This window comes from Helianthus annuus, chromosome 14 (assembly GCF_002127325.2).
Source record: "Helianthus annuus cultivar XRQ/B chromosome 14, HanXRQr2.0-SUNRISE, whole genome shotgun sequence".
Classification (NCBI taxonomy): domain Eukaryota; kingdom Viridiplantae; phylum Streptophyta; class Magnoliopsida; order Asterales; family Asteraceae; genus Helianthus; species Helianthus annuus.
The window spans coordinates 56,613,170-56,626,499 of NC_035446.2; the positions used below are offsets into that span (position 1 = coordinate 56,613,170).

A 13,330-nucleotide genomic window follows, 5' to 3' on the forward strand; every position below is an offset into this window, starting at 1 on the left:
GGTATTGTGCTTAGATGGGTGTTTTCTTAAAACATTCCTTGGAGGGATGTTGTTAACAGCTGTGGGAAGGGATGGTAATGACCAAATGTTTCCTTTGGCATGGGCAGTAGTTGAAGGGGAAAATAATGAGAGTTGGGAATGGTTTATGGATGAGCTTAGGTAGTGTTTGGGAGTAACTGATGATGGTGAATCATGGACATTTATATCTGACCAGCAAAAGGCAGATCTCCCTAACCAATAATTAGCTTATTCATCACTTATCTGTGACACTGTTGTATTGGTTTTGCAGGGTCTGTTGAATGCTGTGCAGTGGTATGGCCAAAGGCAGAGCATAGAAACTTTGCAAGACACATCTATGCTAACTGGCACAAGACATACAAAGATGAAGAGTTGAAGGAGCTATTTTGGAAATCAACTAGGTCCTATTGTGAAGCTGATTACTTGCAAGCCATTGAAGAGATAAGGGGCATAAACCCTGATGCAGTAGAGGCCTTACTGAAGCAAAATCCCAATTGGTTCAACAGGTGCTATTTGAACACTCACACAAAATGTGATGTTATAGTAAACAACATGGCTGAAACTTTTAATGGCTTTATCATCAATGCAAGGTCCAAACACATTATACACATGTTAGAGGACATAAGGATTCAGGTCATGAGTAGGCTGGTTACTAAAAGAACAGAAATGAGTGCCAGGGATGTTGTTATATGCCCTAAAATCCAAGAAAAGCTTGATTTTTCAAAACAGGCTGCATATAGATGTGAGGTGTATCCCTCATCATACCATGTGTTTCAAGTCAGGGATTTTGATGATGTTTCAGTTGATCTAGATAATAGAACATGCACATGTAGGAAATGGGATTTGAGGGGCTATCCATGCAAACATGTTTGTGCTGTAGCTGGGTTTTTGCATAAAAATGCAGAAGAGTATGTTGATGTGTGTTACCACAAAGACACATACATGAAGGCTTATGAATTCTCAATCCCTCCAATACCTAGTGAAAGGTATTGGCCCAAGATTCACCACCCTATGGATCCACCACCAATAAGATCTCAACCTGGGAGGCCTAAGAAGAATAGAAAGAGGGATCCTCATGAGGATCCAAAAAGACCAGGGAAACTTACCAAGCATGGGGTGATAATGACTTGTGGTAATTGTGGGGGTAAAGGTCACAACAAGAGAAAATGTACTGAACAGGGAAATCAACAATCTACTGCAGGTGAATTACTTGTTTTAGTGACACTTGTCTGTGTATATTGTAGGCTTTAACTACATTTGTTTTGTATGTTGTAGGGTCTGCTAAAAAGAGACAGAAGGGAACAAAAAAGTCAAGCCAGAAGTCAACTCAGCAATCTGCTCCAGTACCTTCACAAGGAACAACTCAGCAATCTACTCCAGTACCTTCACAAGGAACAACTCAGCAATCTACCCAGGAGGGAAGCAAAATTACCAGCCATAAGTCAGCTAAAAAGTCAACTGTCAAGTCAACTGTCAAGTCAACTCTCAAGTCAACTGTCAAGTCAAATGTCAAATGGACAGGGAACATACAAGGCAACAGTTAAAAAGTCATAGATTGACTTTTTTGTGATAAATGGACATGTTTGACTTTTTTGTGGTCTTTATGACCTTTTTGTGCTGTTGGCTGTTTGGACAACTTTAAGTTATGTAATAACTCTCTAGGATAACTTGTGGTGATCTTATAACTCTTTAGGGTAACTTTTGGTAATGTTATAACTGTTGGTTATGTAATGGTATAAGTCTTGCTTATGGTCTTTATGCATTTTGGTTGATTGGTCATTATACTATGTCGTTTTGGTCATTACATATTGCATATTTGGTCACTTGCAGTTTTGACCCATATGCAGCTTGTACAACATACACAGATTTGGTCACTTGCAGTTTTGACCCATATGCAGCTTGGACAACATACAGAGATTTGGACACTTGCAGTTTTGACCCATATGCAGCTTGGACAACATACACAGATTTGGACACTTGCAGTTTTGACCCATATGCATTGTGCAGTTTGGACATTTGCAGTTTTGACCCATATGTGCAGACCCATTATGCAATGCAATGCAGATGTGCAGCTATATGTGCAGACCCATTAGAGGTATGTTGACTAATCTGGTAATATCAATACATGTGCAGATATTTGCAATCAAGAACTAGGATTTTGCATTAAAATTCATCAAAAGTGTACAATTACAACAAGAACACACTTCATACTACCTAAACATATACAACACTATGCTAATGCCAATAAACAAGGTTAACACATATTGCTTGTTCCATTTCGACTCTGTTCCAGATATCTTTGCTTTCAACCGCCCATTCTCTTCTACTAACACCATGTTTTCATATTTCAGGTCTTCTGAACTTGAACTGAACCTGCACTGGGATGCATGTTGGTTGAACATTTTGTCGACATCTTCTTTCCATAAGAAGAACTTGCAGTCTGATCTCTGCAAAAGCCAACAAAACCTCAGTTAATCAATCAATTCAATTCAAGAAAAATACTTGGAGTTAAGGTGGAACATACCGGCCAATGAGAGCATCCATAGAATTGTTGACCTTGCCGCACACTTTTCCGTCCAACAACTCGAACAACTGCTACAACATCATGATGGCAGTAGACATTACCCTCCAAATCAACCTTAAACAATTTAGGGTTTCTGGATACTGTGGATGAACACGTAGAAGAGGAGCTCATTTTGATTCAAGATTAGGGCTTGTTCTTCACAGAAATCGACCGGATCGTATGTTGATGATGGATTTGCTCCAAGGTGCGTCTGATTTGCTCTATGAGTTAGGATTAGGGTTTACAGAATGCGTTTGTTAGGGATTGGGGGTTTTAAAGAAGGTGAATGACTATACTTGACACGTATGAAATGCCACATCAGATTAAATTGCCACATAGGCTAATTTTAGTAACCTGGTTAGTGAATATTTAACGACGGGGTGCCATGACAATCGATGTGTTAAGTTGGGAGTGGTCTGAGCCAAAGTGAAAGTTGAGAGTGCCATCGGTCAAATGGCCATAGTTGGGGGTGATTAAATCCATTAACCCAAAAAAAAAACCTAATTTGTCCACTCTAATTCCAAGTTAGAACCGATTTGAACACCGAGAACCCGGCATCTATACCCGGCTTGAAACGTACGCTAAATAAACATTTTCAACTCCATTAAACCACCACCACCACCACCACCACTACCACAACCACCTCACCACATTACTATCAAGCGATGGCTACCGGTGCCGGCGGCAAGGTTTCTTTCAAGGTTACTCTCACCTCCGATCCGAAGCTACCGTTCAAAGTGTTCGTATTCATTCTCCACCATCAATTTCTAGGGTTTTTCATTGAAATTTCTGTTAAAAGTACTTTAGTTTGCCGATTGTGTTTCTGATTGAAGTTTAATGTTGATTTATAGGTTTAGCGTTCCGGAAGGAGCTCCTTTCACTGCTGTACTCAAATTTGCTGCTGAAGAATTCAAAGTTCCTCCACAAACTAGTGCCATCATCACCAACGGTAGCTTGTTTTCTCGTTTGGATTCATTTCGTTGATGTTTTTATTTGAATCTTTGTCATGCAGTTTACGGATGTTTACTGGTTTTGATGAAGTGAATATGTGATTTGTAACTTGATTTTGTTGGTAGATTGATGATTAGAATTTTTATTATTTCGTAACATGATAACAAGGAAAAGAAAATTACAAAATTATAATTAAAGAGTGATTAGGTTTATGATGATTGTTGAATGTGTAGATGTGATTACTTATTTACTTTTTTACTTTACTTGTTTTGATGTATAAGGGGGGACGGTGTGGTCTCGGGATCCATTCGGTGAATGTAGTTCACCGATCGGTGAACAGATGCCGAGGTTCAGTCGGGGAGGAGGAGAGAAGTGGTGTGGGCGGTGAGTATTCACCGACTCGGTGAAGAAGAGGGAGAGGTGGGAGAGAGAGGGTGAATGGTGGGCCCCAACCCCTTTCAACCAATCACATTTTTTTTTAAATTTTTTACCACTCTCCATGTGTTTGCAGTGATTGAGTGAAAAATGGGGAGTGGAGTGGGGACTTGACATAGCTTGATATTATTGGCTAGAAAATAACTTAAACACTCACCAGTGATTGACCACTCCCTCCACCCTAAATATGTGATTTGTGAGATAATTATAACGGGAGATTGATAGTTGGAACTTGTATGATCGGTGTATCATGATAACACAGAAAAGAAAATTACAAAATTAAAATTAAAATTATAGAGGGATTATTTTACTTATTCAGATGAAATAAATCTGTGATTTGTAACTTAATTATGACTGTATATTGATTATTGGAACTTGTATGATCCTGTGACATGACATGATAACAAGGAAAAGAAATAAAAATGTTAAAGTTAAAGGGGGGATTATGTATGCTGATTGCTGAATGAGTAGATCTGATTACTTTACTATTCTGATGAAGTAAATCTGTGATTTGTGACATATTTATAATGGGAGATTGATGACTAGAACTTGGATGATCCTGTAAAATGATAAAAAGGAAAAGAAAATGTCAAAATTAAAAATAAATAGGGATGAGGTATGTTGATCGCTGAATGAGTAGATATGATGAAGTAAATCTAAGATTTGCTGATTTGTAACATATTTATAATGGGAGATGGATGATTGGAACTTGTATGATCCTGTGATATGATAACAAGGAAAATAAAATAAAAAATTAAACTTTTAAAGAAGGATGAGGTATGCTGATTGCTGAATGAGCAGATCTGATTAATTGGAAAATGGAAGTGAACACATGAGTAAGAGATATAAAGATGTTATAGCACCGAAAGGTCTTGTTATCCCCATTGTTAGATTCACGATTGACCGATACTGACCTATTCAACTGCAATTCTTTACTTACATGTCTTGAATTTATTGGTTACCGTGTTATAATTTTGCCTGAAGGATTTTTACACCAGGAATCATCTCTGTTGAGTGACATTGAATCAATGTAAAATAACTTCTAAGAGAAGCAGTATTCGATTTCGTGTTCATTTAGAAACGTGTGCTAATGATCTTGACGTGTAGTTGTATGATGTGTTCATAATTAACACCCGTGTTGAATTCAAAGTAAATATCATTTGGCGATGCATTCATTATTACTGATGTATTCAATTGCGGTTCTTTTTGGTCATGTCTGTTGAGTCTCATAAATGTTGAGTCGATATGAAACAACTTTTAAGAGTAGCAATAATCAACCATTCGTACACATAAAACATTTGCTAATGATCTTGACATGTAGTTATATGATGTGTTCATAGTTCATAGCAGTATTGGTTTTGAAGTTTGAAATATTGTTTGTAAATACTAACTCCAAAATTTTCTGCTTTACAGATGGTGTTGGAATCAACCCTCAGCAAAGTGCAGGTATTTTTATTTTTTTTAGTAATCTTATTTTTAATTTCTCTGCCAAGTAGTTAGGCTATTTAAAATGCATGCAGAATCACCCATATTGGTTAAAATTTTAATCTAATTTCAGCTAAACACTATGCTAAATACAAACCAATTACCTTATCAAAGCATGTTTCATAGCCACAAAAGGCATAATTTATAGTCATATATTTTGAGATGAGAATGATAACTTCTGATTTTACCAAATACACACAGGAAAACATTTCAGCTGAATGGTAAAAATAACACACTTCATTTTCCGGCTTTTTCTTCTTTTGTTATCATGCTAACTAGGGGTGTTCATAAACCATTGTAACTGACTGAACCGCTCAAAAGGAAACAAGCCCGGTTTGAGATTTATATGGTTTGGCTGACGGTTATTAGTAACCTGGAACCGGCTTTTAACTTTTTTTTATATATATTTATATTTTCATTTTTGAGAATTGTTCGTCAATTATGTTTATCATTTTTTTTACAATTTTAATACAAACTAGATTTGAAAAATAATTAAAAACAAAAATCGGTTCTACAGTCAAATTATTAAAATTGGCTGGCTCTGCCAACCCGTTGGTTTGGTTTGCCGCTTCTTGAAACCTTATTTAGTGACTCCGCCTAGAATTTCGTCTGAACCAGCTATAACGAACCAGGCCATGAACACCCTTAATTGGTAACCTTTTTGGGATTTAATCAGCCGTGTAACCTTTTTGGCATTCAATCAACCATGTACATAATTGAATTAATTTGATTTTTTTCTGTTATGATTCATAATTTAAATTGGTTTTGACAGGCAATGTCTTCCTCAAACATGGCTCCGAACTACGCCTGATTCCTCGCGATCGGGTTGGTGCTTAGGTTGGCTGGTTCAGTAAACTTTCTTGATAACTTTGTTACTATGGTTTGTGTTTTGCGAGGATGATAATTTATTGATGTTACAAGGGTTTGAATAAGCTTTTACTGAACTTGACATTATACCTCTCCCCATAAGTTTTACGACGATAGCCTTCTGGTTTGGACCTGATCCAGCCATAGAATGTAGATTATATATAAAAAAGGGGTTTATATTTGGGTGTTAAATGGGTTGTGTTTACATTTGGGTGTTAAATGGGTTGTATTCTTGGGTAGGAGTTAGGTGCTTCAACTTGGTCGTAATTAGCTCAGTAAAAGCTTGCTCGTATATATCTTTAGCAAGCTACTTGGTTCGTAATTCTGCCCGAGCTTATCTAGTGGGTTGAACAGGAAATTTATTACATTTTATTTTCATCACTAGTAATTTACACCAACAGAGCATACGTAATTGTGTATGAAACAAGTGCACTTAAAAATACGATTTGACCGACTTTTTTTTCTTATTTACAAAATAGTCGAAGCGTTTTATGTTTTTGATATAAAATGGTCTTGGAATAAATTTATGAAATTAAGTGGGTCAACGTGTTGTAAAAAAATTAAAAAAAAATAATAAAAATTAGTCAACTTTGACTAGTTTAGACTTTAGCTAAATGTGTTCGTGAGCCGAGGTAACATCCCATCTAAATCCAAACAAGCCGGTGAGTGCAAAGTTTGCAAAATGGTTCCGTATCGTCTCTGGAAGTCACACTCTACATGGAATTTTATTGTGATTTGGTGATGAATATGATTACAGTTGATATGGATGTATATATCTTTTTAATGTGAATGCCATCCTTAATGGTAATGTTAATGTGAACGTGAAAATAAAGTGCTCTTACATGTGATGAGTGACGTTCAATAAGATGTGCAATGATCATGTAAATAGTTCTTAGCGTCACTTGTACTTCTTTGTTGGTTGTTGCAGTTCTTGTTATAGATCATGTTAACTTACCAACCTACAACCTGATTTCCCTCCATATGTATGATATCGTGGCGAAGCTTGACCCGAATGACCGAGGGGAGGGTCGAAAACGTATATACCAAAAAAATTCTAAAGAACCGGGGGGTCGAAAAGGTATACACCCAAAATTTTCTATACGAAAACTACATATATAACACTACTGAACGAAAAGTTCGGGGGTCGGCCCCCCCGGCCCCTATTATCCTTCGCCCCTGGTCGAGAGTATGGTATTCTCTCCGGCCCATTGTGTTATAAAAATTTTGACAAACACGTTTCCAAAATTTTGGGGGTGTTTGACTATTTCCAATGACAATACCACATTAAATAAAAATTAACATTACAAAAGAATAAAAATTAAAATACAATATCGAATACAAAGTCTAAGAAAATGTATAAAAATGGGTTGTAGATTTTGTATAAGAATACAGTGTAGAGAAGAGAATGGTGCACAGGAGATCAGTTAATATGAAAAAAAAATATGAGAAAAATTGCACTTTTCGTCCTTCATGTTTCAAAGTTTCTACAACCGTTGTCCTTTAACTTTAAAAATTATAGTGGTTGTCTTTTACGTTTGCACATGATTACAAACATTGTCCTTTTAACCTAACCCAGTTAAATTTTAGAGTTAGGTTAAATTATAGAGTTAGGTTTGATCAAACTTAACTCTAAATTTAACTGGGTTAGGTAAGGACACCGCATGTAATCATGTGCAAACGTAAAGGACAACCACTATAATTTTTAACGTTAAAGGACAGCGCCTGCAGAAACTTTAAAACAGAAAGGACGAAAAGGGCAATTTTCTAAAAAATGATTAAAGGAGTAGTATTTATTGGTTATTTACCCAATGGCACATTCTCCATCAGTCGATGAGCTCATTGACTCCAAATGCTTACCCAAGCCTGTTACCAGGCATGGGAGGGCGTGGTGCTGATGTGGCACACCCCATCTTATGCGCACCTTAAGAACAAAAACAAGATATCATCCTTAGGACATCAGTTGCACACATGTTTGTTTATAAACCGGTGAACGGCTTTTGCGCCAAGCACTAGAACAAAAAGTAGAAGTGTTCTAACAAGCTATGATGACATGACATGTTAAAGATGTATGGTATTGGGCAACACGCAGAATTAATGATATTTGAATAACAAAATTAAACAAAATGAGTATACAATATAATTACACACCCCACAATAATTGATTAATGAAGAAGAAAAGAATCAACATCCAATTCCTTTCTTGTTTTCCCAACATATAAATCCTTGGATTTAAGTAATCCAGGGACTAAACCAATCATTGTGGTAAGATGTAACTGAGCCACAGCATCATGTCTTCCAAGGGAAACAATGGCTTTAGTTGTTGAACTCACCTTGTAAGCTACCATCTTGCTTTCACTTCCTCCATTCATCACCAATTTTAAGTTTTTGGCTGCAGCTGATGCTTGCTTTTTAGCCAAATGACCCTGCTTCATTTCCTGTTATGTTACAAAATAACCACCACCCAACATTTCAGTAACTGCACTAGTTTTAACGTTATTTTACTAATTTCGTGAAAATAACGTTAAAAAGCGAGGGATGGTTAATCATGCATCATGTGGTGGCGTTGATAGCCCAATTACTGAGTGTTATGTGCCTTATGTCCAAGGCTTGATGCAAAACTACTACCGAATCGGGGGTCTCACTGGAAGCAGCCTCTCTATTCCTACAGGGTAGAGGTAAGGCTGTCTACATCTTACCCTCCTCAGACCCTACCTTAGCTTTGCTATCGGTGGAATATACTAAGTATGATGATGATGATGCTTGAAAAAACAACATACTTTATTATGTTTCACGAAAACCCCCTAATTAAAGCACTTTAGCTTGTAAAAAAATACACGAAAAAAGTCGCTAATAAAAAACTCCTACCCTCATCGGATCTTACCTTGATGTTTGTAATGTCTCCAACTGCAAAAATATTTTTGCGGCCCTTAACTCTCAAATTTCCATCAACAACTAAACTCCCATTATCATCTAAGCTATCTCCTAGAATGGTGTTCTTCAGCCATGATGAGGCCAATGGTTTCCCTGTGCACAAGAAAAGGCAATCTGCTCTGATAATTTCGCCAGCTGAAGTTTTATACACTTTGCTTCCTTCTTCTGCAACACCCTCCAAATTTACAGTTTGCTCCAGTTTCACTTCAACGCGTCTCGATGTTAGCCAATCTAACGTCTTCTTGGAAGCTTTCGGCCCAAGAAATTCAAGCAACCGATACCCGTTATGCACTAATGTCATCTTCTTTTCTGGAAAATCAACTGCAATTTCCCCTGCAAGTTCTACTCCAGTTGGCCCACCTCCAACTATCAGTATTGATTGAGCAGCTTTAATTTTTTCATTTTCTGCCATTATATTATAACAAGATATAAATCAGATTCAAGCATATATCAGTAACATGAATCTGCGTAAACAAGTAGAAGTCGAAATGAATCATCTGATTTTTATTGTTGATCATCGTTAACAAAATGTACATCCAAACACCCCATTAACAATTTGAAGACAAAATCTGATTTTGATCGTTGACTAGCAGCATATAACCATAACCAATCTATGTTTTGAAGCTATATTGACATAAACAATATGAAGTCAAAATAGATCATTTACCCAATATTTAGAGACAAGTACGCTACAGGGCCGGTCCGTTAGGCTTACCAATCTAGGCACGGGCCTAGGCCACCAAAAATCAAGGGCCTCCAATTTTTAGTAAAGTTTTATATATTGTACATGTATCAGGCTCAGATAAAAAGCAAAACTAAACCATGTTCTTTTATAAAGTTACACAGATAAAATTTGTTTAAGAAAAAAGGCCCACATTCAAGACCCAGTTTCGAAATTAAACCACAAACATAATTGCAGTCTGTAGCAACCATCTACCACTCGACCTCATCCGAATTCTATGAATCAGCGCCAAAAATCCCGATAATTGAGCCGCAGTCATCGTTCCTACCTCCTATCGCAACCTGCACTTTCGATTTTCTAGGTTATCGGCTATCACTAACGGTAATCACTCATGACGTCGGGTCTGTCGGGATTGGAGGAGAATTTATGGGCAAAATTAGGGCTAATTACTAAACGTAGGTTAACTTTAGCAGCTAATTTTTCTATTAATCTCTATATGTTTTGCAAAAGGTCGTAGTCCGCTTTTTAGGGTCTACAAAAACGTTGGAACGATATATATAACGAAAAACACATCCAAACACTCCTTTAGCAAATCAAAATTTTGAAAAACAATTATAACTAACTACCTGCTTGATACTGTTTAAGTCTGTCAGCTCTAGTTTTGGGTAGTGGATCGCCATGACCCGTAGCTATAACAAGATAATCATAAGGGATCAATCGTCCCTCGGATGTGAGGACTTCGGATTCACGTATGTCAACAGCGTTGGATACGATGAGACGCGATCCAGTTAAATAATCCTTATGCTGGATCAAAGATCTCTCTGCAAAACCGGGTTCCACCATTCCTCTTAAGCTCGCCCATGGAATCTCTAAATATTCCTTCCTGTTTGTTTATACAACAACAACCATTCAGTTTTGCATAATAATCCCAAACACATAAAAGAATAAGGTAAGGATGAGAATGGAAGGTACGGATCAATAAGGGTGAGATTGGAGTGAAACTGAAGGGATTTAGCAATGTAGGAGCCAGCAATTCCGCCACCAATAACCACAACTTTCGGGTTCGCCATCTGGGTGAGCAAGTCTTTGGCAATTTGATCATATTTAAGATGTGCGGGGTTGGTTGAGTATGAAGGAGTCAAAGAGTGTGTTGTTGATCGTCGATGGTTTTACTTTTACCCGGTCTGTGTCGTCTTTGCAATGTTTTTTTCACGCACTCAAAACACGGTTCGCTTTACTGCTTTTTCTTTCTTATTTCCTCTTGTCTTGCGATTTCGAGTTAAAAAATTAAGAATTCTCTTTAATAATAAGGGCACACCTATCGACACCTCTAATACGGGTAGTATTCTGTATAGGGGAAAAATCAATTTCTAAGATCAGTTAAAGGCTGACAATGTCGTCACGTGCAAACGCTATACGGGTCGTATAAGACACGTATCAAGTACAAGGCTGTCTTTTGTCACTCAACAGTGATAGAAAGTGATGGAAGTGATATTATGTCAGCCCTATACGGGTCTTATAGCCCTATACTACCCGTATTAATCTGTTAAAAATCAGGGCAACTTCTGCCTTTATAATTGCCGAGAGAGGAGGAAGATTTTGTTCTTTCTTGTTATTTTCTTCCTTTCTTTCTTTCGACAAACGATTTCAAACAATCTACCATGTCTTGGTTCGACCTTAATTACTATTTTAGCGAGTCATCCGGCAACAACTTGAGCACATTTATTCCGTAAAGCAGTGTGGTATAGTATTTTTTTAACTTGTTTTGTTTATGAAATATTGGAGGAGCTCGTTGTCCCTGATTCTTACGATAAGAGACTAAATGATGATCACGCGAAGGAGGTCGCGTTCGGCTTCTGTTCTCATCAAAAGGAATCGTTGTTGCCAAACTTGAATGAGGTAAGTATTTATTTACTTATTTTGTATTCGATAGTAAATTTACCTTTATCTTTTACCCGTTGTTTTTTTAGTTTGTTGTGGCGTCGAACCGTTGTTGCCAGACCTGAATGAGCTCAACATTTATTTACTTATTTTAATGAGGCGTTAGATTTACCGTCAGCTTTTAAAGGTTGGTTTTTTCCAGGTTGTTTGTGCCTAGCGGTGATTATGGTTATGGGCGTCCGGGTTATCAAGACGGTTATGGTGCCTCGTACGGACAAGAAAACTATGGCAATAACTTTTTCATTAGTGAGCCTTCTTACGCCCAAGAGTCATTTGACGAGCAACCCGCTTACCCGAAAGTTTCGTACCAAATTGATCAGGCATGAATCATATATATTTTTAAATATTACTATAAATGTTATATATTTTTTAAAATACATTATAAATGTTATATATTTTTGTAAAAAGAATATTGTAAATGTTATATATAATTTCTGTTTATGATGTTTAGGATTTTATATCCCGCAATGAGTTGGAACTTTGGGTAAAACAAAGGGGTTTAGACAACGGATATGTTATTGTTACTAGACGGTCTAAGGATCATTGGATATGGCTCCAATGTTTCCGTAACGGCGAGCATGAAAGTAAGGCTACGGTTAGGAAAACCGACGACAAAAAATGTGGATGCCCTTTTATGGTGATAGGTTGTCTCGACAAAAACAGCATGTCGTACAAGAAAACACTCGCTGGCGTCCAACATCGAAGGTTTAACAACAAAGGAGAGAACATGCTGCTAGACATCTCAGTCGAAACTAGTCACTCCAGCAAGCCAATCAGGGCCTACACCAATGGGTCCCCCTCTTCGAGTATCAAAATCAGAAGTTCTCAAAAAGTTTGAAACTACTCCTCTTGTTATTCCAAGATAAGTGATCTTCCAAAAGACAAAGAAAAGCAGCCAGAACCATCAAAAAGGACCTCATCTGGTGAGACTGCTTTTAGTGAGTCTTTGAACATAATAGCAAAAAGAAGATGCGAATAATCTGCTACATCTTCCAAAGACCAAAAATAGTGCAAATAAGAGATTCAACAGGGAATGTCTCCTTAATACAAGAAATTGATAGAGAAGACATGATGTTCCCTGAAGAAAAACTTAAAGAATTTTATTGGACTAAGGAAGACAAGTTAGATAGACCACAAAGTCCTATGAGCAGGGACTGGAGCCTGGAAAGAACTGAAAGGGGAGATTTCTATATACATAGAGTTCACCCAAACCCAATAGTGAGAATCAGAAAGGTGGATACTTTTGCTACAACATATAGAGTTTTAGGATACCATGAGCAAAACAAATACACCTTGGTGAGGAGAGATAGAAATGAAGAAGTGATCATAGACGGAGATCTGGCAAACAAGCTTCATCCTATAGACATTACAATAATGAAAAAGACCTTTAATAAAGAAAAGGGTAATACAAAGTTCATCAGAAGAGCTCTACACAATCTCTCACAAGCTGGAGTAAA

At 37.2% G+C, this 13,330-nt stretch overlaps 2 protein-coding genes across 2 annotated transcripts; one reads left to right on the top strand and one right to left on the bottom strand.

Moving 5' to 3' along the window:
* Positions 1-3,108: 3,108 nt before the first annotated feature.
* LOC110908335 (ubiquitin-fold modifier 1) lies at positions 3,109-6,511 on the top strand. The gene is made up of 4 exons (XM_022153257.2): positions 3,109-3,320; positions 3,433-3,530; positions 5,381-5,413; positions 6,225-6,511. The coding sequence occupies exons 1-4, from the start codon at positions 3,247-3,249 to the stop codon at positions 6,287-6,289; spliced, it is 270 nt and encodes an 89-aa protein (XP_022008949.1). The 5' UTR covers positions 3,109-3,246; the 3' UTR covers positions 6,290-6,511.
* Positions 6,512-8,391: 1,880 nt separating this feature from the next.
* Positions 8,392-11,200, bottom strand: LOC110908333 (ferroptosis suppressor protein 1). The gene is made up of 4 exons (XM_022153256.2): positions 10,905-11,200; positions 10,559-10,815; positions 9,201-9,655; positions 8,392-8,754 (listed from the first exon to the last, which is right to left on the bottom strand). Exons 1-4 carry the CDS (start codon positions 11,000-11,002, stop codon positions 8,482-8,484), a joined length of 1,083 nt encoding a protein of 360 aa, XP_022008948.1. The 5' UTR covers positions 11,003-11,200; the 3' UTR covers positions 8,392-8,481.
* Positions 11,201-13,330: the final 2,130 nt, after the last annotated feature.